This window comes from Mus caroli, unplaced genomic scaffold (genome assembly GCF_978045245.1).
Source record: "Mus caroli unplaced genomic scaffold, Mus_caroli_1 scaffold_1, whole genome shotgun sequence".
Classification (NCBI taxonomy): domain Eukaryota; kingdom Metazoa; phylum Chordata; class Mammalia; order Rodentia; family Muridae; genus Mus; species Mus caroli.
The window spans coordinates 51,344,331-51,370,820 of record NW_028227256.1 but is presented as its reverse complement, the minus strand read 5'-3'; the positions used below and the strand labels follow the sequence as shown (position 1 = coordinate 51,370,820).

At 40.3% G+C, this 26,490-nt stretch overlaps 1 protein-coding gene across 1 annotated transcript in view; it reads left to right on the top strand.

The window, feature by feature from the left end:
- The window catches only part of Pgap1 (post-GPI attachment to proteins inositol deacylase 1), an 85,566-nt gene extending 60,381 nt beyond the window's left edge, over nt 1–25,185 (top strand). Inside the window, exons 20-27 of the mRNA XM_021162705.3 lie at nt 3,068–3,161; nt 5,801–5,891; nt 7,246–7,443; nt 8,501–8,636; nt 10,943–10,993; nt 14,768–14,955; nt 18,815–18,919; nt 19,906–25,185. Of these exons, the coding sequence (XP_021018364.1) occupies nt 3,068–3,161; nt 5,801–5,891; nt 7,246–7,443; nt 8,501–8,636; nt 10,943–10,993; nt 14,768–14,955; nt 18,815–18,919; nt 19,906–20,044 (1,002 nt within the window). The 3' untranslated portion in view covers nt 20,045–25,185. The remainder of the gene's footprint in view (nt 1–3,067; nt 3,162–5,800; nt 5,892–7,245; nt 7,444–8,500; nt 8,637–10,942; nt 10,994–14,767; nt 14,956–18,814; nt 18,920–19,905) is intronic.
- Nucleotides 25,186–26,490: the final 1,305 nt, after the last annotated feature.

Genomic DNA, 26,490 nt, shown 5'->3' with positions numbered 1-26,490 from the left:
AATGGCATTTCACCCCCGACTTCACCCTGCCTTCCAGGTCTACATTCTTTCTCCTCCCACTTCTATAATGTTCCCTGAGCCCTTTAAGGGGTGACATAAATGGTTTATTTAAGACTGGGTCCTCAACTGTATTTTAGTATCTTAGGCGTTATAAATCTCTGTCTTCACCACTATTCACTCACTGCAAAGAGAGACTTTCTGACTAAAGCTAGAAATGGCTTCTGCCTTTGGTATAAAACTAGAGATTTACTAGGCAGTTTGATACTATGTCAATTTCATTCAACAGTAGAAAGTTCTCCCTTCGGGCCTCTGGCCTTCCCAGGCATGGATTGTCTATTGCTTTTGCAGTACCAGGCATAGGCTAATTCCCTTCTGGAAAGAGAGCCTCCAATCCAGTCAGAGGGCAAATGGCTGAGCCAACAACCTCCCACTGTTGCTGAAATGGACACATCTTGCCAGGTGGACTGAGTTGGAGTTAGTAGACTTTACAGCTAGAAAAGACTGTTGGTGGCTACCAAAACATTTTCTTTGGGCCACTAGCATCACACCTGGTACTGGAAAGTCAGCCAGCTGAGAGAAGTTTCCTGCTCAGTTCCAGCCTGCCATCTTAGTGTCTTACAAGCAAGATGTATCTTCAGCAATAGGATTTATTCTCTGGTTCTAGTGGGCAACTAAGAGAACTGATATCAGACTTTTATTTGGGGGTCCTCTGGGACCTCCCTTACAGCAGCTCCTATGGAGATACACATCCCATACCCAGCACTGGGCACTTTGTTTAGTAACACAGTCCTTCTAGAAGCAGCATTGTCTGTCTGTGCAGTGTGTCTCCTTTCAGTATATTTGTGTATGCATGTGCACATGTATATTTGCATATGTGTGTGCAAGTGCATATGTGTGGGTATGTGCACATAAGCATGTGTGCATGTGTATGTGTGTGTATGTGTGTATGTGTATATGTTAATTGGGTTTACATGATAGTAAGTTCTATTTGTCTGTTTCAGTTTGGTTAATCCCCCCACCCTCTCTTCCATCAGATCCCCCTACCCCAGTCCCTACTTAAACTTTCCCACCCTAGAATTCTTTCTACTTTCCTCTCTACCTGTGTTCTGTCCCTCTTCTTTTATGGCCTCATGCCTACCAATGCCCCTAGTTTTGTATACATACACATACTTCTGCTACAATGAAAGAAAATAATTGGGGAAGATGAATAAGTGTAGCTACTTGATTTTTCAGCCTTTGAATAGATTATTTTTTCATTAAATTATTTTTTCTGAAAAAGAAAAGGTTAACTTTTCTTTAGATTATTCCCCTGAAAGAGGATAAACAGTAAACTGTGGTCATTGTCTTGAGAGAATTCCATAGTGTTGCCTAATCTTTACATCTTAAGGGAAACTGAAATCTGGATTTAAAGATTTCCATTTTTCACTGTTGACATCTACTCAAATTGTTAGCAAATACTATGCTATGTATTGAGCCAAATGTAGCATGCCTACACTTAACTGAGAGAAGACCAGTTTCTGATTGCTAATTTAGGACCTTATGGACCAGCTATATTCACGGCCTGGTACAACACGCTTCTAACAATGGCCCTTCCTCGTTACAAGAAATCTCGTGTTTGGAATATACTGTAGGACCATGTCCAGAATTCTGGAACAGTTAAGGATGTTCATGATTGGTAGCAGCGACCACTCTCAATCACTTGCTGTGTGTCAGTTACCATTTCAAGTGGGAGCGTGATGTCAGTGCACTTAGTGAAATACTGTCCATTGTTCTCCTGATTGAAGTATAGAGAGAAGGAGGATGCCTTGTACCAAGGACATACAGCTCAGTGAGAGCTAAAGCCGCACATAGCCCTGAACGCACCAGGCTGCTCAACTTAGTCTACAGTGTGAGGTTCAAGTGATTCTCCTGCCTCAGCCCCCTAAGTAGCTGCATGCAAGCATTCCTTCCGTTCTGTGTAACTAAAGGGTTCTTTACATTCCCCTAGTACATGAGCAAGCAGTCTCTGCTCCTAAATCTGTCTTGTCTGCTCAGTACGGGGGGTAAGAACTCCCTCAGAGGACTTGGAGAGGTGAGATGATGCTTCTAACATGCTTCTCAAACAGTAAACCCTCAGCTTGCTTTGAAAAGTACTAGGAAAATGAGGAGGACACTGGGCTTTTGGAAGTTTTACACACTGTTTTGTGTTAGGCTTCAACTGCCATATGCTTTATCCAGGTATCAGACAGTTTATGTTTTAAGCAGACTCCATAGAATGGAGAAAAACTTTAAAGTAATCTAATGCTAATATTGAGAGACATACTTAATGTATATATAGGACTATCACAATTGAACCTATGATTTATTTAATTACTGTATGCCAATGGAACAGTTGACTTAACATCACTTTGAATACAGCGTGCTTTAAACAGATTATGCCATCCTGAAGCACTGGGGCGCAGGGCCATGAGCTTAGGCTGAGTTTAAGTTCAGGTTTCACAGGATTTCCACTTTAGTGAAGGTTAATAATTACAGCGAAGGATTTGTGATGGCTTGTCTAGTGAGCGTTACCATTCCAGCTGCTATAAGCAGTGACGTGCTTTATCTTATACCCACCTATAAGCATTAGCACTGTCCCCATTTTATTAATTAGCACAGAGGTGAGGTAAGCTAACCATGAACATTTATACTACTACAACGTCTGCTCTCCATACCTGAATTCTTCTGTCCTTAAAATAGGGATGAAACCACTTCAAAGTGTTGTTTTTGCTAAGAGCACAATGAGATAATGCATATAAGATGCTGGGCATCATGAGTGAACACTGGGTGCTCAATAAGGATGCTTTGAAAATACCTTATAGTGTGGGCGCTCAGTTATGCCTTGGTGAAAAACTCAGATTTTTCTATGATGCTCTACATCAATAATAAATATTACTCAGGGTTGTGATGCTCCTTACTAGAAATGTGTGTGCAGCCATGTCAAGAAAAATGCAAAGTGAAGAATAACCTTTTTTATTTTGTGTGAAAATATTCTTGTTTCATCAGCACGGATATTCCACAGTTGACGTCTGATTTGCCTATCTTCTAGGTAGTTAGGTTTCATGGTGGAGCCCTTCCTGCCTATGTTGTATCTAGCATCCTTCTTGCTTATGGAGGACAGTTATACTCTCTCCTCTCAACAGGTAAAAATGCTCATGCCTTAAAAGTTAATGCTGTTTTAAATCTTACAGTAGAGACATTTAGTTTCATGTCATTTTCCCTTGCTGATTTTGTTTGGTTTGATTTTGTCAGTACTAGAGAGCAAAGCTAGTACCCTGTGTGGTCATATTTAATGAAGCTATGATGAATTAGAAAGCATAATAAGGAAGTTCTTAGAATTAACTACCACCTTGGAAATGCCAGAATAGCGTGTGATTTTGTGACCAGTCTTCTCTGTCTCTTTTCAGTTCCTTCAGTACTTTGGTCTTTAAAAGGAACAAAAGTTACTATATACATTAAAAATAACCCATAAGGATGAGGAAGAGGAGAAAGCAAGGGAGATAGGAAAGGAGGTAGGAAGGAAAGAACCAAAAAGAATGGGAGCAGCGGGACAGAAGAGAGGGTTAGTGGTGGCCTGCCAGTGTCAAAGGATCTTAGTGTTGGGTGCTTTTCAGGTAAGATCCACACACTGCAGCTTGGCGTTAGGTTTCATCATTAAGTTCCACACCTACAGTTTCCCACCATCCCACCACTCCCCCTTGTAATTTAGTGAAAACATTGTGTGCTTTTGTGTTGCTCATAGCTTAGATTCCGCTGATCAGGCCCCCATGAGGGACCTGTTCTTCTGTTTTCAAACACATGTTGGTAATTAAGGCTGTGGACTTAGAGTTTCTTCTCGACCACACCCTTTCCTCTTGATGCTAAGATGCTTGTGTTGATAAACTTGCAGTGTGCGTGCACTTGATAATCTTGCTTGCCTCCCTAGTTTACCCCGTTCTTCCTCCCCATCCTCTCTCCTCTTCCATCCCTTCTCTTCCTTTCCTCCCATATCTCACCTGTTTCTCTCCTCCTCCATGCCCCTGCCTTCCCCTTTCTCCTAGTTTTTGAGGCAATGCTCTATTGCTACTTTTTAAAAGTCTTAATGTGGCAAAAGACAAAAGAGTCCACAGAAGTCAGCTTCCCAGAGTCAGCAAAGGGAAGAGCAGATCTAGAATATGGCTTCCCAGCAGGCCAAGCTTTGGCTCAGCTTGAACAGTAGTCAGAGGAGGTAGGAGATGGGGAAAGAGTGGGGCCAAGCTGTGGAATGTCAGGAATCCTCATCATGTCTATGGACCAAATCATTTTCTAACTACTCAGTTCTTTAAATGACCTGCACAAAACTTCAGTGCCCTTTAATAGTCTTTCTGTTAATGTTTAATCCATTAATTCTCATGGTGGATTTTTCAAGTACAGTATGTTATAATTGATTTTCCGCACTAAGCTCCCCTTCCACCCTTTGTGCTCTCCGTTTGTGTCATGTGTCCCTGTGTAGCCTGTCCCTAGATGTGTTCCCTATCTCCTCTTCAACTTTTCACTCTTTCTTGGTCTCCTTTGTATTAGGATGGACTCTGGTTTGCACCCACTTATATGCATACATACATGCATTGCAAACCAAGTTCAGCATTTAGAGAGAACATGAAACTGTTGCCTTCTGAGTTTCATACATACTCGTTTAATTGTGGGGCTATTCTGGCAGTATGGCATCAGCCAGATTTTAGTATGTTTGTTCCACTTTGGAAAGAGACACTCCATACTGCTTTGTTCTAACAGACTGACAGTTGATTTTTAATCACAGATATGCTGGATTAGACCCTAGGGATATTTGAAACTAGCTGTTCTAGAACAAATGCAGAGGTAGTCATGCAGCAAGCATGTGAAAATCATGTCACCTGTAGATTGTACCCACTAGAATGAGTATAGTAAAATGATAGTTATGGGATATTAAGGAAACAGAGAAATTGGAACCTTCACATGCAACTGTAGGAAACAGCTTAGCAGTTCCTCAAATGGATGAACAGTTACTGTGTAACTCAGCCCCTCTCTTCCTAGGAACTTACCTAAGAGAACCGAAAGCTTTCACCCACATAGCCAAGTACACAGATGTCCACAGTAGTACTATTCATGAGCAAAGCAGTTGCTAAAAAGATCTGAAGGGCTGATGGTGTCACCCAGTGGTAGATAGAACACTTGCCTGGTGTGCACAAAGCCCTCCCTAGTGTGATCAAAATACATTCTATATATGTTCAAGTGTGGTTGAGTCTTGGCAAGTATTGAATGAAAGAAGCTAGTCACCCAGACCATGCATTATATGATTACATTTATATTACATGGGCAGGATAGGAATATCTATCATGACAAAAGGAAGATTAGCGATTACCAAACAGCGGCAAAATTAAAAGTAATTTCTTTTGTGTCATGAAAATGTTCTAAGACTGACTGTAGTGATGGATGTAAAACCAAATATATTAAAAGTCATTGAATTTATGGACTTCAAACGGATGGACTGTATGGCATAAGAATTATATCTCAATAATAATATTAAAATCACTTATTGATATTTATAAAAATAACAGATGTGAAGCCCTGGCTTTGACACCCTAGATTTGCTTAACAGGTGACTAGATGTGTGGATTGCAGTGAACCTTCCAAGAGAACCGTCTTTGGTAAAGCTATAGACCCTTGCAGTTTGGGGGTAAAATGTTATTCTTTTGTTAGATGTTACTGTTGGAATTGTGAGATAAAGTATCATTGTTTAATTACTGTGAATTTTTGTTGCACACAAATGATTTTCTTTAATCACCAGGTTATTGCTTAGAATATTCTACCATATTGGATAAAGAAGCCAAACCATACAAAGTTGACCCATTTGTAATTATGATTAAGTTTTTGTTGGGGTAAGTTTTATTATCTGTGATAATTTTGTTTATAAAATAATTATGTTTGATTTCATAATGTAGTATGAACTTTCGTCTATATTTGGCGATTGATACACTTTATTAATTTGAATTTTCTTTTACGAAAAGGCCCAATATGTCTATTCTCAGTAGTGAAATCATTTCAGAAGTAATTATAGATCATTCCAAATAGCTGTTGACTTCCTGACTTTAAGCTGCTAAGCACTGTATTAGTTGAGGTAGGGATTGATTGATAGGAGTAAGGAGCACCCAGATACATAATGCTTAGTCGACTCTCTTGGAGGCTAAGTTACTTGTTTTGTTCATTAGAATTAAGAACCAAGGACTGAGACAGTCACTTGGTGGGTGTACTGGCTAGTTTTGTGTCAACTTGACACAGGCTGGAGTTATCACAGAGAAAGGAGCTTCAGTTGGGGAAATGCCTCCATGAGATCCAACTATAAGGCATTTTCTCAATTAGTGATCAAGGTGGGAGGTACCCTTGTGGGTGGGACCATCTCTGGGCTGGTAGTCTTGGTTCTATAAGAGAGCAGGCTGAGCAAGCCAGGGGAGGCAAGCCAGTAAAGAACATCCCTCCATGGCCTCTGTATCAGCTCCTGCTTCCTGACCTGCTTGAATTCCAGGCCTGACTTCCTTTGACGATGAACAGCAGTATGGAAGTGTAAGCTGAATAAACGCTTTCCTCCCCAACTTGCTTCCTGGTCATGATGTTTGTACAGGAATAGAAACCTGGGCTAAGACAGTGGGTAAAGGTGCTTCTGTGAAAACATGAGTTGAATCCCTAGTACTGACTCCAAGGCCAGTGTGGCTGTCTGCCTTAACACCCCCCTTCCCCCCCCCCCCCCGCCACCGACATTGAGTGGGAAAGGACAGTAGGAACCTGAGAGCTTGTTGGCTGAAATGGTAAACTCCCAGTTCAGTGATGGACCCTATCTCACTGGAATAGGCATAGAGCTGTAGAAGAAGGGGTTCCGTCTGTGTGCAGTATCATACACACACACACACACACACACACACACACACACACACCGGAAGGGAGTGGAGTATAATCCATCCGTGGTTTCGCACACTTGTAACCCAGCACTCAAAAGGTGGAGGCAGGAAGATCTACACTTCAAAGCCAGCCTGGGCTACATGAACATTTATGCGAAAAACAAAACAGACAAAAAAGAATTAAGATTTGTTTTCAGTATATTTTATAAACTATTTTAGCACATTATGGATTCTGGTAGACGGCTAGACACCTCTGATGATAATAAACAGTTAAACAACAGCTGTTGCAATTTCATTTGTCTTTGCTTCTACTTTATGGTCTCCTGTGTGTGCTTTACAGGTATAAATGGTTTAAGGAATTATGGGATGCAGTGTTCTTACCGGAATTAGATGCCATCGTTTTGACTAGCCAGAGTATGTGTTTCCCCCTTGTATCCTTGATCCTCTTTCTGTTTGGGACATGTACTGCATACTGGAGTGGCCTGCTCTCTTCTACATCTGTGCAGCTTCTCTCTTCACTGTGGCTAGCTCTGAAAAGGTAAAGTTATGCTAAAAAGCTTCCTTACTACTCTCAGGGAAGAAAATGCAAGGGCTGTGGTGTAGACCAGAGGAAAAGCATGCGCCTAGTGTGTGCTAGGACCTGATTCCGATCCTAATCCCCAGCACTGAAAAGAAGAGAAGCAGCGAGGAGGGGATGCACAAAATCACGTGCATGTTCACACACATTCCACCAGGAATCTTGTCACAACTTTGTAAATAAGACGCCGACTTCTGTTATCACGCTCAAAGGAAGGAGACTCCAATCCTGGTCCTTACCACCTGATTGGATGAATGGATAAATTCTAAAAACAGAGCCTGAGCTTGTATTGAGTACAGCCCCAAAGGCAGTTTGAATTTAAAGTTACTCGAGGCTTTCCTGATAAAAACCTGAGTCTGGTTTTCTTTTCACCCCTCCCTGCCGGATGGCTGTGATGTGGTTTCCTGTCACCCGGCATGTTACTCATGCTGCTGCTTCCCTCAGTCCTGAGGTGGTTCTCAGCTTTCTGTCAGTGAGACCTCAGGCTTCACAGATGGAAATGTGTTCCTCTGTCAGGCTTGCCTGACAGAAGACCTGTCAATAATTACCATGTTTTCTTCCTTAGTGACAGTCATAATGACTGATTGGAATAATAGTCACAGTGTGTTATAGAACTGTATATGGCATCATACCTTTGTTGAGAAATACTTTCTTGTTTGCTTTGTGTTCCTCACATATTAACAATATTAATAACCAGCAGAGGGCCTGGTAGAGCACTTCGGGCTTGTTGCTTTCCATTTGAACTGCTCAGGCTGTTCAATGTTTGCAGCGTCAGACACTCTTAGATTTTTAAGTATTTACACATACATAATGTGAAAATTATCTTTTATATAACCTGAAGGTTATTTTACAGTTTCCATAATACACCTGCGTTTTGGCTGTGGCCTACCAATCAGCTCATGGATTAGAATGTCCTTTTGTGACATAAGGGATCCTCAGCCTATACATTGGTTTGTTTTTGGACTATATGAATATATGTTACTATTTTTTTTAAAAAACCTTGTTCCTTTTGTTCCAGACCTGCTGAACTTCCTAAAGATATCAAGGTGATGTCACCAGACTTACCTGTTTTGACAGTTGTCTTTCTCATAGTGAGTTGGACAACTTGTGGAGCCCTTGCCATACTTCTGTCTTATCTGTACTATGTGTTTAAGGTATGTGCATCAGGAAAGCCGGAAGGCCTGGGCTTTGTGTTAGGCCCCTGGAGACTGCCTCAGAGGCCTTGGTATCACAGACTGTGGTTCTCCTGAGTGCAGCCCTCTGTTATATCATAGATTGTGATTCTCCTGAGTGCAGCCCTCTGTTATATCACAGACTGTGATTCTCCTGAGTGCAGCCCTCTGTTATATCACAGACTGTGGTTCTCCTGAGTGCAGCCCTCTGTTATATCACAGACTGTGATTCTCCTGAGTACAGCCCTCTGTTATATCACAGACTGTGATTCTCCTGAGTGCAGCCCTCTGTTATATCACAGACTGTGGTTCTCCTGAGTGCAGCCCTCTGTTATATCACAGACTGTGGTTCTCCTGAGTGCAGCCCTCTGTTATATCACAGACTGTGGTTCTCCTGAGTGCAGCCCTCTGTTATATCACAGACTGTGGTTCTCCTGAGTGCAGCCCTCTGTTACATCACAGACTGTGATTCTCCTGAGTGCAGCCCTCTGTTATATCACAGACTGTGGTTCTCCTGAGTGCAGCCCTCTGTTATATCACAGACTGTGGTTCTCCTGAGTGCAGCCCTCTGTTATATCACAGACTGTGGTTCTCCTGAGTGCAGCCCTCTGTTATATCAGAAAATTGATGGTGCAAAGGTGGCATTTTTTGTTTTTTGATTTTTGCATCTTGGTTATTTAATATATATTTCGTTAAGTATAGAATTGAAATTATTGGTCTGAATCAGAGTTTGGTTAAAACAAAGGAAGAAAGCTGTAATCTGTTGTTTTAGGTTGCTTTTTGTTCTTGCAAGCATTAACTTTTTAAACATTTTAAGACTGGACTTACACTTTTCAGAAGTAGGAAAAGGAAACTTTAGTTTTAATCATATTGTCAGTCATGTCGATGAACATGGACATATATTGCTGAAGAATCAAAGGCAATGATAACAATAATCAAGCTGTCTGCTGATTTTCCTGGAGAGGAAGAGAACGCTGAATAAATGGTCAGCCTCGAAGGGGATCTAGAAGGCTACAGGCTACATGCACGGTGCATTGATCGTGTGGTGCACAGTTGACACCACACCAGATAACTGCTTCTACTGACTCTTTTTAAACACTAAGACGTGCACACTGTAGATTACTTTCAGTTTTCTAAAGGGAAGTTTTGTGCATCTGAAAAGCAGTTTAGAGCTACTTCAGTTTATAAATTACATGGTTAGGTTCTGTTTTTTAATTAGAAATTTTTTTTAAAAAAACTGACTCAAGGACAGAACTGCATCAGATATTTATGGGAAACAATAAATTTACAATTTTTTCTTATAGATAATTTAGTCTTGTAGATAATTTACCCCCACATATAATTGAACTTTTTATATAATATTAAACATAATCAAATTTTTGATCTGCAAGATGTAAAATTACTATAGCAAAACATTATTTACACATAAGCTCACAGGATTTAAACAGTCTCTGCATAGTCTGGAAGTTTGTATTATTTATATGTGTTTTTCTCTTTTTTAAAAGAAATAATTATTTATTTATATGAATTCACTGTAGCTGTTTTCAGACACACCAGAAGAGGGCATCAGATCTCATTACAGATGGTTGTGAGCCACCATGTGGTTGCTGGGAATTGAACTCTGGAAGAGCAGTCAGTGCTCTTAACTGCTGAGCCATCTCTCCAGCCCTGTGTTTTTCTTTTTAAATCCAGAAGAGTTAGCATCTGTTATGATTTCTTTCATAACATACCGTTTTAAAACGTTTAAATGAAGTCTGGTTACTAGCTTTTTAAAATGTTTTCACTATTGCTTATTTTTATTTTATGTGTATGAGTGTTTTGTCTGCATGTGTGTCAGTGTCCATGGAAGCCAGTAGATGGCATGGAGAATCCCAGAAGTAGAGTTATGGAGGCTTGTGAGCCATGAGGGGGCTTGGAACCAAACCCAGGTCCTTGCAAGAGCAGATAGTGTTCTTTATCACTGAACCATCGCTCCAGCTCCATGTTCATCTATGTATTTTTTAGTTTTCAGATTATAATGCTTCTCAGTTTTAACTTTTTAAAACAGATCTATTGGAGCACTGACTGCTCTTCCAAAGGTCCTAAGGTCAATTCCCAGCAACCACATGGTGGCTCACAACCATTTATATTGTGACCTGGTGCCCTCTTCTGGTGTGTCTGAAGACAATGACAGCCTACTAATATACATAAAATAAATACAATCTTAAAAAAAAAATAAAACAAAACAAAAAAAAACAAAGTCTATTGGTTTTGTTCCAGATACAAGTAAAATAATTTCTTCCTCCTAGGTTGTTCATCTGCAAGCCAGCCTAACAACATTTAAAAATAATCAGCCAGTGGTAAGTTTTTGTTTCTAAACTCTATATGGCTGATATGAAAATACTTGAGAAAATATACATTTGATTTTTTTGTGTTTTGAAGTTTGGAGGGTGTGGGGTGTGGTGGCCTGAATATGCTTGACTCCGGGAGTAGGATCATTAGGAGGTATTGGCTTGTTGGAGTGGATGTGGCCTTGTTGGAGGAAGTGTTGCACTGTGGGGGTGGGCTTTCAGACACTCTTCCTAGGCTCCTGGAAGACAGTATGCCCCTGACTTCCTTTGGACGAAGGAATTGTAATTCTCATCTCCTCTGGTGCCATGCTTGCCTGGATGCTGCCATGCCTCCTGCCATGATGATAATGCATTGAACCTCAGATCCTCTAAGCCATCCTCAATTAAGTGTTGTCCTTTATAAGAGTTGCCTTGGTCATGGTGTTTCTTCACAGCAATGGAAACCCTAAGACAGAAGTTGGTACCAGGGACTAGGGTATTGCTGTGATAGACCTGACCATGTTTTTGTTTGCAGGAATGTGGATTTGAGGACTTTGGATTTGGGAAGCAGTTTACGTATTACTTAGTGGACCATTCTAGTAGAAATATGGAAGCCATTGGTGCAGAGGGTGATTTGAACTGTGGGAGCCTGGCTCAAGTTTCAGAGAAGAATATTAGTATGTAGCCTAGAGACTATTTTTGTGATATTTTGATGACGAATGTGTCTTCTTTTTGCCCTTGTCTGAAGAGTCTGCCTGAGTCTAAGGCAGACTCTTCAGGTAAAAAGAATCAGATTAATGGCACTGAAAAAGAAAGTCTCAGCAAAGCCCAGCAGCATACCCTTTTGCCTCCGGCTTATGTAAAGTACTCCGGCTTATGTAAAGTACTCCGGCTCATGAAGAGTACTTTCATCAAGCATAGCAAGCGTAGAAAGGAAAAATACAAAATGTCTAGTTCAAGTAATAAAGGGTCACCAGGAAGTGAAATGGAGCTGAATCTCATGTTTAAGGAGATACACAAATTAAGGGCATGGTAATCTCAGGGCAGGATCCCATCCAGCTAAGTTTATTGTTTGCCTTTGAAGTTGAACAAGGAATAGTTATCTCATGTTAGATGTTGTTACCTGGTTATCGTTTTCATTTGGACGTTTTGTTTGTTTGTTTTTGTTTTTGTTTTTGTTTTGAGACAGGGTTTCTCTGTGTAGCCCTGGCTGTCCTGGAACTCACTTTGTAAACCAGGCTGGCCTCGAACTCAGAAATCTGCCTGCCTCTGCCTCTGCCCCTGCCCCTGCCCCTGCCCCTGCCCCTGCCCCTGCCCCTGCCCCTGCCCCTGCCCCTGCCCCTGCCCCTGCCTCCCAAATGCTGAGATTAAAGGTGTGTGCTACCACATCCAGCTCCCATTTGGACTTTTAATCTGTAGTGAACTGCAATCCAGAAATGGAGAGCACACTTGTGATCCAGATCTTGAAGCTGGAAGACACAGGCTTTTGATCTGGATCTTGAGGAATAGTGACCATGAAAAGCTTTGACGCAAGCATGGTGGTACACACCTTTAATCCCAGCATTCAGGAGACACAGCTATGCAGGTCTCTAGTTCAAGGTCAATCTACAGAGGAAGTTCCATGATAGCCAAGCTTAGGCAGTGATGGAGTTGGAAAACATAAAGTTGGTGATAATGTGATAGAACAAGGGAGTCATGTTCCAGTCATGTGACTCTGGCTTTAGAGTCAGGAATAGAAGGGACTACTGGGACAATCGATGCTGGTTAGCTGGAGCTTAGAAATTAGCGGTGATTAAGAAGAGACCAGCATCACTGAGGTGAAATTTTCTGGGAAGAGTTTTCTGAAAGCACAAAGAAGTTATGTTCCAACGATAGCCAAGGTTGTACCTTATGCTGCAGCTGGACTTGGTAATGTGTAATAATCACCCAGGTAGTACTGATTTTGAAGGTATGAAGAGGTCATGGAAATCAGCTGAGGCTTGGCACTGTGAGAGGCCAGGAAAGCCATTTGGTGAAGTTGCATCCTCAGTTGCAATAGATAGCCCAAGACTGTAGGCGTCGTGCAAAGAAGTTGATGCTTGCACCACATAAAGGGAGCCTCTGAGAGGGTTTTGGTGAAGCCTAGTTACAGTTGAAGACCCCTGCATATTGGACGTACCAGTACCATGGCAGGACCACCAAGAACAGCAGCAGCAGTGGAGTGGAGTCAACCTGTCCCTGGAGTGCTACAGAGGGCAAAGCTGGAGCTTTGGAGGAGCTCAGGAGATCATGTATGGATCTCAAATGTTGGAATAAGAAGCTGTGAAGTTGAAGTTTACTTGGAGACCCCAAGATGTTAGAGATGCCAGAGCCCTGGGATACCTGCAGAGGAAACCTGCTAACAGAGAGTAAAACCAGCCCAGGAAAAAGAAGTCTGTTGCAGTCAATAAGGACGAAAGGAGTTGGAGATCTGAAGAGCACTTTGACATCCGACCTGAAGATGCAGAGTTTGGAGTTTTCCAAGATGGCTTTTAGTCTTGTTTCATCCCATATTTCCTCTCTATAAAGTTTTGGAATGGAAATGTATATCCATGTTTGAGGTATATGAACTGCTTTTTTATTTTGACTTTATAGGAGATTATAGTAAAGTGATTGAATGAATCTCAGAAGAGACTTTGAACTTCGGACTTTTATCAAATGAGACTGCTAGAGACTATGGGAACTTTTGGAGTTGGACTAAATGTATTTTGCATAATGCTATGGCTAGCTATGGCCACCATAGACTCATGTGTTGTGGAATGTGGTGGTTTGAATATGTTAGGCTCAGAGTTGGGCACTATTAGGAGGTATTGGCTTCTTGGAGAAAGTGTGGCACTGTTGGAGGAAGTGTGGCACTGTGGGGGTGGACTTTGAGACCCTCTTCATAGCCTCCTGGGAGGCAGTCTGCCCTGACTTCCTTTGGATGAAGATGTAGAGCTCTTAGTTACTCCAGCTCCATGTTTACCTGGACACTGCCATGTTCCTGCCTTGATGATAATGCACTGAACCTCTGAACCTGAAAGCCAGCCCCAGTAAATGTTGTCCTTTATAAGAGTTATATGAGTAATTTTTATGATGTCTCTTCCCAGCCATGGAAACCCTAACTAAGCCAGGTGTGGTGGGGTAAGGATTTTACAATGTTTAAAGGGAATTAAGAATTTATTAACTTTAACAGATCTGACTCATTCTCAGTTTAATTTGTTACATTTAGCACTTTTGTTGTTGTTGAGAAATAAACTGTTATAAATTTTATTTTGAGTTATTACTAACAATAAAAATAAGAAGTCGAGCCGGGCGTGGTGGCGCACGCCTTTAATCCCAGCACTCGGGAGGCAGAGGCAGGCGGATTTCTGAGTTCGAGGCCAGCCTGGTCTACAAAGTGAGTTCCAGGACAGCCAGAGCTATACAGAGAAACCCTGTCTCGAAAAAAACCAAAAAAAAAAAGAAGTCAAAAGCACGTAGCTGGACGTGGTCACACATGCTGGTGCTCCAAGCACCCAGGAAGCTGAAGCAGAGTGACGGCTTGAGCGCAAGAGTTTGAGACAAGCCAGGGTCACATAGCAAGACCACACCTCAAAGAAAACAAACAAACAAACAACAGAAAACCCAAATTCTTATCATGGTAACAATTTTAAAGTATTTTTAACAAAGTAATTTCAGCATTTTGTTTATGTTTGGAAATGAAAAGATGAGTTAGTTAAGTACTTTAGTGATTGATTCTGAGCGATATCTTGAACTTACTTTTGCTTATTCATATCTTGGCATTCTTATTTTCTTGCTTTCTAGAATCCCAAACACTCTAGAAGAAGTGAAAAAAAATCCAACCACCATAAAGACTCTGCTGTACAGAGTCTTCGCTTATGTGCTAATGATGCTGAAGACAGTCTGCGCATGCACAGCACCGTGATTAACTTGCTGACGTGGGTTGTGCTGCTCAGCATGCCGTCTCTAATCTACTGGCTAAAGAACCTTAGGTGCGTTCATTTACGTCAGTATTGTTTCTGTGGTTCCCGCAGTACGTCTCTCTTACCGGAGCCTGGCTGTACTCCTGATGCTCCATGTTCAGTAGGCTGTGGTGGATTGCCTGGCATTAGTTCTCAGTACGTTTCCATTCCTTCATTAGCCATGATGATATAAGTTTTCAGATTATAATATTCTTCAGAAATCAGCCAGAGAAGGTGATTTGTTTTTTTTTGTTTTTTGTTTTTTTAAATAGCTGACTGTGAGCATCCACTTCTGTGTTTGCTAGGCCCCGGCATAGCCTCACAAGAGAGAGCTATACCAGGGTCCTTTCAGCAAAATCTTGCTAGTGTATGCAATGGTGTCGGTGTTTGGAGGCTGATTATGAGATGGATCCCCGGGTATGGCAGTCTCTAGATGGTCCATCCTTTCGTCTCAGCTCCAAACATTGTCTCTGTAACTCCTTCCATGGGTGTTTTATTCCCAATTCTAAGAAGGGGCAAAGTGTCCACATTTTGGTCTTCGCTCTTCTTGAGTTTCATGTGTTTTGCAGATTGTATCTTGTATCTTGGGTGTTCTAAGTTTCTGGACTAATATCCACTTCTCAGTGAGTACAGATCATGTGAGTTCTTTTGTGATTGGGTTACCTCACTCAGGATGATGCCCTCCAGGTCCATCCATTTGCCTAGGAATTTCATAAATTCATTCTTTTTAATTGCTGAGTAGTACTCCATTGTGTAAATGTACCACATTTTCTGTATCCATTCCTCGTTGAGGGGCATCTGGGTTCTTTCCAGCTTCTGGCTATTATAAATAAGGCTTCTATGAACATAGTGGAGCATGTGTCCTTCTTACGAGTTGGAACATCTTCTGAATATATGCCCAGGAGAGGTATTGCTGGATCCTCTGGTAGTACAATGTCCAATTTTCTGAGGAACCGCCAGACTGATTTCCGGAGTGGTTGTACCAGCTTGCAGTCCTACCAACAATGGAGGAGTGTTCCTCTTTCTCCACATCCTCACCAGCATCTGCTGTCACCTGAGTTTTTGATCTTAGCCATTCTGACTGGTGTGAGGTGGAATCTCAGGGTTGAGTGATATGTAAACCATTTTATTATGCATGGTATAGAAAAAAGAAATAGTGGATTTCACTGTGACTTGTTTGTACATGCCTTTTCCTATGTTGAGGTCATCTTCTTGTGTCCCAGCTTCTCTTCTCCATTGGTCCCCCTCTTTCCAATGAAACCTTGTCTAAGCAACCTTTAAAAAAGTCAGGGAAATGCCTAGGAATAGTCGTAATTAGGAGGCTGAATGAAGCAGGGTTAACACTTATTTGGAAGCACAGTGGATTCCAAACAGCCAAAGCAATGCTGCACCCACAAAGAGCACTCTGTGCAACAGCTGTGCCCGCACATGATCAGGTACAACAGTACCAACAGCTGCCAAGTTAGGAATGAGCTTAGAGGCTCATTAACATGGATGAGTAAAGAAAGTATAGCACGAATACACAATGTCATTCATCCATGAAGAACAAAATGGTGGGTTTTGCAAGACAGTGGATGAACTTGGAGGTTACCAAATTCCGTGAAGTAAGCTGGAGTCAGGAAAACAGGTGTGGCATGGTTTTTTCTAATGTGTGAAATTTTTCAGCAAACACTGGTAAGGGTTTGCCAGTGTTGTTTACCATTTCAGAGAGCTTACTATTTATTTCATGGTCCCCTCTACTGTTCCTTAGTTTCCATTTCATTAATTTCTGTCCTAGTGTTCATCTGTCTGCTAACTTAGAGTTTAATTTGATATTTGAGATCTGTTTTCCTTTTTTTTAAGGTAGGTCCTTACAGCTATAACTTCCCTGTTAAAAACTCTCTTTACTTTGTTCCAAAGCGTCTGATAAGTGACGTTTCATTTTCGTTTGATTATCAAATTTTTAAATTTCCCTTGATTAAGGAAATCAACACCACTGACTATTCAAAAGTATATTATTGAAGTTGATTTGCTAATATTAATTCTGTAGTTTCTTTTGTTTATAATTTTATGATTTGGTAAGATACAAAAATTATTTTAGTGTTTTAAAATTAAGACTTGCTTTAAGGCCCTATAATATGACTTATTCCTGGAGAAAATCCTGTAGGCTACAAGAATGTGTATTTCACAGGTGGCGGATAGAATATGTGTGTCTGTTAAGTACAGTTGATATTTGAAATAGTTTGAGGGAGGAGTGTGTGGATGGTTGAGCTTTTGATGAGAGCGTGTGGATGTCACCATTGTACCGGCTCAGTCTCTTCTTTCATGTCCAATAGCTCTTGCTTTATGAAATGTATAGATTTCAACATTCATCATATATATTTTTGATTTTTATATCTTTTTGAGGGCTTATTTACCTTATTTTTAACTTTATGCATGAGTGTGTGTTTGTGTGTGCATACATCCACATGAGTGCAGATGCATTTTGAAGGACAGAGAAAGCGGGTCCTCTGGAGCTGGAGTTATAGTTGTGACCCATCTGTCATGGCTTCTAGGAACCAACTCTGGTCCTCTGTAAGAGTATACCACACTCTTAAATGCTGAGCCAGCTCTTGAGCCCTTATATCTTCTTGATGGGCCATTTTCTTCATTAATGTATAGTTACCTTCTTTATCTCTTTGAACTCTTTGTTTTTCTTCATGAAGTCTGCTTTTTCAGCTGCCGACGTAGCTACTTTTATTTATCCAGATGGGAACCTTCCATCCCTGACTTACCTAGATGATGGGAACGCCTGCCTTCCGGTTCCCGACTTGTCTAGACAGAATGCTCGCCTTCCATTCCTGCACTTTCATCTCATCTTTGTCAGAGAGATGAGTTTCCTTCTGAGGGCACACACAGTTCAGCCCATTCATATCTTAATTGGAGAGTTTAGACTGTTTCTGTTTGGTGTAATTATTGAAAAGTGCACTCATTTCTCCTTCTTAGAGATTTGCTTACATGCTGTTGCTATGTTTGGTTTGTTCCTGTCTCATGTAGTTATTGATTTTCTCCCGAGATTCTTTCCCAAGTTCTCATGCTGTGCGCCTCCTTCCTCCTCTTGTATGTGGTATATCTTTAAGTATCTTCTCCTGCTCTGCTCCTTTCATGTCCCTGAATTACTCTTGATAATTCTTATCATGAAGGTCCTTACTTCTGCTTAAAATTAAAAGGTCAGTTTGCAGTGTTATGGTGTACTTTAGGGGTCACTGTCATTATAACCCTCTACTGCAGCTAAAGCTTGCAAGGATGGTGGCTTTCTCCTGTGCACTTCTGTTGTCCCAGACAGCCTGGCTCACTTGTGGTTGGAACTTCTGGTCCTTCTCACATGGGGTTGAAAAATGGCAGAATCAAAACTCAGGAAACAAAATCAAAGGTTACCAGATGTTGAAATCCTTTTGTTTGTATTTTAGTCAAGATCCAGAATTTTGTTCAAATTTAGTCAGAATTGAGGAAAAAGTCAGGTTCTCAAAGGCTATGGGATTCTTACTGTCAATGACTGCAAGTGATTATTATGAAATTAAAAACTAATGAGAAGTTATTTTACTCGAGACTCTATATTATCTGGTTTGGTATAAGGACAGATTAATGTATTTTAAGTCATTTGTTTTCCAGAGCTGTGTGGGCCTTTAGTCAGTTTAGAGTACTTTCCACAGTGATATCTTTATTTCCTCAGGGACTTCTGAGTGTAGTGCCCATCGTGCAACCCTGCTTCTGGGGACCATGTAGAGCAACAATTGTTACTAGCGGCTTCGAGAGCAGTCTAGGCTCTCATAACTGTAATGTTACTGGAACGTTTTGAAAATGAGTTTGATTCTGATCATTTAAAACCATCAGTACTGCTTTGTTGATACATGTTTTATTTTTGTCCTAGGTATTATTTTAAACTTAGTCCTGACCCATGCAAACCCCTGGCATTTCTCCTTATTCCAGCTATAGCAATTCTCGGAAACACTCACACTGTTTCAGTAAAGTCCAGGTAGGACAGTTTATTTCCTCCATGTGTCGCTGGATGTTATCACTTTATTTCTTGAAATATACTCTTTATGTTTAACTTGACTGTTACTAAAACTAAAACCATAGGGTGACTATCATTTATATGCAAATATAGTTCATATGCACGTATATTATGCTTGTTTTCTGAAGAGTAGGAGTTTTGTTAGGAAAAAATGCGTCTTTTTTTTTTCTTTTAAAACTTAACTCTTATATGATATCTAAGATTTAACTTTCCAAAAGATAGGAGTAATGTTAAGTAGATTGAACTGTAGCTAAGACTGGCCTTTTGCAGCAGCTGAGTAATAAGTACTTGAGGCCTTAGTGTGTACTTGAAGGCTTAGCCTTTTATGCTTGTATTCATGGTTGATGTGCTTCGTGACAGCACTTGAACTTTTTTGACTGAGCCTTCGCTCTGGGAGACCTCCAAGCTTTGAGACACTTGGAGCTGTTCCAGGATCAGGCTAAGGTAGGAGCAGAGGTGCCTGTGGTCTGAGCACAGGGGGGGTAAAACCTACAGCCAACGTTATCCTCAGACTTGGTGGCCAGCTTGAGCTACACTGGCCCAATTCTCAAATAAATAAATGATAGAGAGAAATGAGAGCAAATCTTGACTTGGCCACCTATCTCAGAAAACCAAAAGAGCTGGGCATGGTGGTGCACAACTTTAATCCCAGCATTTGGGAGGCAGAGGCAGGCAGATCTTTGTGAGTTTGAGACCAGCCTAGTCAACAAAGTAAGTTTCAGGCCAGCTAAGACTACATAGTGAGATGCTGTCTCAAACAAAACACCCCAAGAAAAAAAGAGGGTGACCAGAAAATTAAAAATAAATAAATAAATAAAATTTAAATAAGTACAAGCAAATATCACTTACAGTGTTAACTTTCCAAAGCAATATTAAAAGTTTAGATATTTCATTTTGGCTCACGATGTAATTTGTCTAATAATGCATATTTCTCCATCCCTTTACAGTAAATTGCTGAAGACCGTCTCCCAGTTCCCACTTCCTCTGGCTGTTGGCGTGATTGCTTTCGGCTCCTCCCACTTATACAGGGTCCCGTGTTTTGTGATCATCCCTCTTGTATTCCATGCGTTATGCAACTTTATGTAAGACTGGACTTAAGGAGGGAGAAGCAGCTCATGCCTTTTGGACCAGTGACACAGTGAACATACAGCGCCACCACCAGGAACAGTGAGGTCCTCTGGAGAAGACAAGTCTATTTTTACAGTATTGAAAATAGGAAATTAGTTTTGTAATGCTTGAGGGAAGTAGTTGAAGCATGGTTTCAGTCCGTGGTGTAGCATCTGTATACTTGTCATATCTGACAGATTAGTGAAGGGATTCTGTGGCCTCTGTCTTAAGGACTCCTGTACATACCAACTAGCTTTCATCTGCCATCCCAGGAACCTTCTAAAGACTATAGATGCAGTGCTGTGTGCAGTCTAAGTGAAACTTCTGCTAGTTTCATCAGACTTTGATTTGAAAAGTGGGTTTTATATTTGTTATAACTTACATATTCAAAATAAGTCTTAAAAGATTGTTAGAAGTGACAACTTGTTTTCTCAGAAGTAAAATGGTCATGGAGTCTGGTCAATTTTTGGCAGCCATAGTGGACAAAGTTTGATTCATCATCTTACATCTGTGAAAAAGAGCCTCAAATTAAAGGGAGGGTTTTTTGTTAATCGCTGCAGTTCAGATTCAAAACAATGGCATTTTCATGAGCTTTCAAATATGAATCTTACAGTGTATACTTGGTGAATATTAGAAGCATGGAAGAGATCTATCAAAAGATCTATTAACAAAAGAATGTTCTTGCAGATTCTGCATTGACACAGTCAGCCTCTGCCCCTGACTTAAATCCTTGACCCAGTGGTTGCCAAAAGTGCCTGTAGCAATGATAGGTTGTTAAAGGGATAAATCCAGACGCCAGAACAACTCTGGGTTTGCATCATTTGTTTGTCTACTGAGGAGGAAGGGTCTCAGCATAAATACAACATTGTACTTAATGTACAAAGCTATATACTAATAGAGAAACAATTGACAGCCTTTACTGAAAATGTGAACACTGCCTGAATAGATTGCACACCTATATCACTCATTAAGAGCAGAATCTTGGTTTGTAGAGGTGTCTCTAAGACTATAATTTTGCCACCTCGGGGAGTGGGGGTAACATTTTATTTCATTTCTAATTATAGTTCATTCTTAGCTACAGAAAAATAGGAAGGTCAGGAGCTTGAAGAATATAGTTGCTCTTTGCCTTCAATTAGAATAAATTCAAGCTGAGTCAGACCTGTGTCGTCAAACCCTTCACTTAGATGTGTGTCCTGTAAATGCCCATAAGCCTTTCCCGTGAAGTCCTCCATGTTACGGAATTCACAGTTGCACTTGTGAACTTACGTCCTTCTCAGTACCCAGGAATGGTACTAAGAGAATCCGCTTTGTTTTATCGGCTGTTACACACGGTGTCACAGCCTCTCAGCTGCTACTGCCAACCGGAGGGTTCCGCCCACGTCAGCCACGTTAGTTCTTCCCTGGACCTTTGCTTCTTCAGAGCTAATCAAAGGGTGAGGTTATTACCACAGAGTTAGTTGGTTTGTATGATTCTGTCACTGTCTGACTGGCATCGTGCTTGTTAAATATTCATATTTTCACTTATTAAGACTTTTAAAGGAAAGCCATCGTACTAGACATGTTAGACCCTTTAGTCCCTTGTTTTAGAAGAGAGTCAAAAGGAATAAACTGTACCATAGTGTTTGTGGAGTACCCAAGAGTGAGTTCATTGGATAATTACAATTTTCTCATGGCACAACACTTACATATCTAAGTAGGAATGTATCTGCTCTAACTTTGCTGGAGATGTGTGGCCTCTCTACACATGCTGTCTTTCATTCTGTCAGTGGTATTATAGACGTAGCTCAACTTAATGGCAACTGAATACTTTAACTTTCTGAATTTGAACATACATATACACATAGAAAGAACTTTCCAAAGTTTGGTGTTAGACTTTTTGACAGCCATGTTTATTTATTTATGAGATCTAAAGTCTCCCTGCTTAGCCAGTATTGCTCATGAATGGGTTGTATCAAGTTTGATTTTACGAGTAGTATATTTGTTATTAAAGCACATTAATACTAACAACAATATTTTTGTCTGAAAGTACTAATTCCCTAAGCCCTTAAAGTCTTATTTATGCCAGCAAAATATTTCAAATAATAGTAGCCTGGGTCTTCAGCCATTTGCCACACATACTCAGAGATACACACTCACACATAAACACAGATGGGCATGCTTTGATAGAATCTTCATCAAGCATTTAGACTCAGAAAGCTAGGTAGACTATCTGATTAGGAAAAGTGTTATCCCTTAAAAGGAAGTGATTTCATATAAACATTACATACTTTTGTCTATCATGTTTACATGAATATAGATTATGGTAGAGATTAATACAACAAATTTTTGAGTTCTGTTGTCATGTTTTTGTTTTTGTTTTTTTAAGAAATTGAGTTTTGGGGTAAATGTACTTATTTAACAACTGGGTTCTTGCTTGTAAGTAGATTGGGTATATATCAGACAGTTTATCTGTCTGATTATTGAGTGCTTAGTATTTTTAAAATGCCCTCATAGATTATTGCTATTATAATTTAGACCTGATCATTTTTTTGAAGATTGATTGATTTTGTGTGTGTGTGTGTGTGTGTGTGTGTGTACACGTATGTGTGCTGGTGCTCATTGTGGCCAGCAGAGGACGTTAGAGGTGGGTTGTGAATTGCTGGATGTCAATGCTGGGAACCAAACTCAGAGCAAGCACTCTTAACGAAGCCCTCTCTCCAGCCCCTGGACCTGACTGCTATTGCAGTTCTGCGTCTATGTGAATGAGTATACTAGGGATTGAATCCGGAACCTGTGTATGTTAGTTATGTTCTCTACTATTGAGTAATACACAGCTTGTCTGGATTCATTCCATGCCAAAATTAAGTATATTTTACTCTTTTCTTGGTGTCACTATAATGAAAACTTCAAAAGAAACCATTTATGCTTGATTAACACCGATTTTTGAGGTTGTCCTATGTCTATATTGATCATGTATTGGCTAGTCTTTTAAATCTTTTTATATTTTAGTTATGTAATTTCAGCTGACTATGAAGGGATACTTTTTATTGAGTGATCTTTATAATTATCACACATGTCAATATGACACATTTTCACAATGCTCACCAACGCATACAAGGCTGATTGCCTATCAAGTCCCTGTACATTTTTTCTTTTTAGCCTTTTAGTCTTTGCACTTATAGCATAATGTGTTCATTTCACCATGCACTCTCTTAATCCCTCCTATGGAAGATACTGAAGGAGAGGGAAGCAGAACTCAGTTTTTAGTTCTTGAAAGCCGCAGGAGGCACATGAGAAGTAGGCCTGGAGAGATACCTCAGACAGTCACATGCCTGCGGTGCAAGCATGAGGACCCAAGTGTAGACTGCCAGAGTCTATGTGAGAAACTGTCTAACTAGTGCATGCCTACAATCCCAGCACTGGGGCAGTGGAGACAGACAGATCTTTGGGGCTTGCTGGCTGGCCAGCCTGGCCGTATTGGCAAGCTTCAGGATTGGTGAAAGATTTTATGTCAAAAAATGAGGTGGAAAGTGATTGAGGAAGACATCCAGCATTGACCTCTGCCCTACCCCTCTCACCTCTCCCTCCACCTTCATATATACACATGGGTACACATATGTGAACATGTAAACACACACACAAATACTCAAGAGGTGGGGATCCACAAATATCATGAAGTAAACCAGAGCAGTTGATTCCATAACTGTGCAATGAGTGCAGTCCCTTGCTTTATTTGGTTTGATGCAAACTTTTAGAATGCTGTACTTAAGCATATGGGAAGTGGTTCTAAAAAATCATTTGGAAAAAAAAAATCCAAAAGTATGTTGATGCGTTGGATAGCTAGGTTTTTGTTGATTGCTTTTCATCTGTGTGGAAGATTTGTGAGTTTGTATATCATAGGAAACAAGAGACTATGAAGTTTATTGAGGGTCACAGTCCATTTGGGGAGTATGACACTTGCCAGAATAAAGGGAACCATGGGAGTTTCTGGGTTTAAGACATTGCTTCCTTCCGGGAAAGCTTCTTTACCAGATAAAGTAAATGTAGAACTCACCCTACAAACTGTAAGGTTGACAGCTAGGATTCTACTGCAGACTCTTTGAACAAGAAACATAATTCTCTGAATATCTACTCTTTCAACATAAGGCTTGCTGATGTGTGAGGAAATAAGAAAGCTCTGGGCTCCTCACACTCCTAACTTTTCAGAGTGTTATGGAAAATGGGAGTCAGGTCAGCAGTCCGAATGTGTGCTCTAAATGCTTAAACTTCTGCAATTGTAAAACATACCGCGAATAAATAAAAAACAGAATTTTATATGTCGGTACCTTGGTTTTGAGAACAGAGTAAGATCTGGAAATGCTGATACTAGGCACGTTGTTACTCTGTTAATACCGTAAATGTAGTAGTGCAGCTAAGGTGACCATGTTCAAAGTTGGCACTATCTAACCTACAGCTTGATTAACGTGTGTGAATAATAATTTTAAAATCGAGAACAGTTTTTTTTTTCAGTGCTTGTTGTATAATGCTGCCAAAAAAACATCCTTATACTAAGAAACCAGTTAATTTCTGATGACTTGATGTAGAATTGGTCTCTTGAGTCAGACTCAACCTGTAATCATTCTGTCATTGTTGACTTGAACATCAGTGGGAAACGCTATCTCTTGGTGTTTAGTTACTGTAAACTCTGCATATCTGAATTCTAATCTTAGTCTAAGAAGCCTGTGGGGATTTTGTAAAGTTCATGTGCTATTTTAAATGTTTTTATTTTTAGTATTTGTACGGTAGTGATGCTACTACGAGAAAGCTTATAGACACTGTGTAGCACTACTAACTGCTCTAGAGCCAAACAGACAGTGTATTTTGTATTTCATGTGTACTTTTTCGGTTTCATATTGGATTTTTTACATCCCTTTTTTAGGAAAAAAAAGATACATTTAAATTCTTTTTAGGGTAATCTGTATTGGAAACTAAGTAGTCTCAAGGTTAGCAAACATACTTTACCACCAAAGCTAAATGAAACTGTAAGATACCTCTGGAGATTTGTGCCAATGAACTTTTCTTAGTAATTTGGGGTTAAAACAAAAGTAATCTTTTCAGTATTTTTCATCTAGGACTTACAATAAATGTGGATATCATGAAAACATGTTCCATACTCTGTTTTTCTTTGAAAATTTTCCAAGATTTAGAACAGTGTGTTGTTCTGTGTTCTTTTGTGTCTGGTTTCCTGACATTGCTGGCTAAAAGGTGAATCCACTTAGTAGGAATCTTTTAGCAGTTAATTGCGGTAATAATCATTTGAAGTAATCTGACTGTGGCTTGTTTTGTGGTGTTAAAAAAAAAAATTCAGTTGTTTTGCACAATCCATTTTTGGTGTAGGTGTCTGGTTTATACAGTTGAAGCCTTCCCTGTGGCGTTTCTTTTGCTTTTTTTATGTCTCTGCTCAGTCCCTAGTGTTCATCCACTAGAACCTAATATAGTATAAGGCAAACCAGTTAGCATGCATATCTTGTGCCAAATACTCTGAAATACAGTTGTTAATGAAAAACCCTGGCATTGATACAGTGTTAGATAAGACTAGAACTATAACCACAGTGCAGTCATGAGAATGCTAGTTCCTCCTCAGAGGAACGGCATGGAAATCGCAGTGTTTCTTTAGTTTTGCTTAGCATCTACTGCTTCTTTGCCCTACAGTACTGTAATGTTGGTACATTTTTCATAAGTTAGCCTCACAATTGAAGAGACAGCACAGAAAACCAGATATTGAAATATTTGGTCTTGATCGAGTAATGATTATCTAAGTAACTGTTGGGGACTGTGGATAAATTAGAAGAAAGGTAGTTTATGAGAGCTGGCTTCAGGATGCTCTGTCCTCTGGAAGGAGTTTGTCTTCTGTGTGCAGTGATCTTGGCTTAGGTGGGAGATGCCTGTCCCTTAACATAAACAGGCTCTGTGCTTATGGAGGCAGAGGTTTGTGCAGATCTCCGTCCCCTGCCGTGTGGTTGGGAGAGAAATCTTCATTTTTATTGTGTATAAATTAGGAAGTTGTGCTGCATACCTTTTTTCTCATATCTTTTTGAAAATAGGCACTGACGTGTATCCTTTTGAAGTGATGCTGTGGTTTCTTAAACGTAGGACTAACTATAAATGTAGCACCATGCCCAAGATAAACCAAAACTGAGTATACCCCATCACTGTGACCTTGAACTTATTTGGGATAAAACAGACTGTGCCTTAAAATGACAAAGCAATGCCCTGCAGTCTTATAACTGTATTTTACTGTGGGTGGTCTTCTAGAGGTTGTCTGAAATCCCTTGCTTTCAAGTTGTCGAGATAAAAGTTTTAAGTAGCAATGGACCCACACTTACTTTAGTATCCCTTAGCTGCTGTTCCTGGGGCTGCCCTTAATTTCCAGAGCTTTTTGTTTTGATTTTATTTTAATTTAAAAA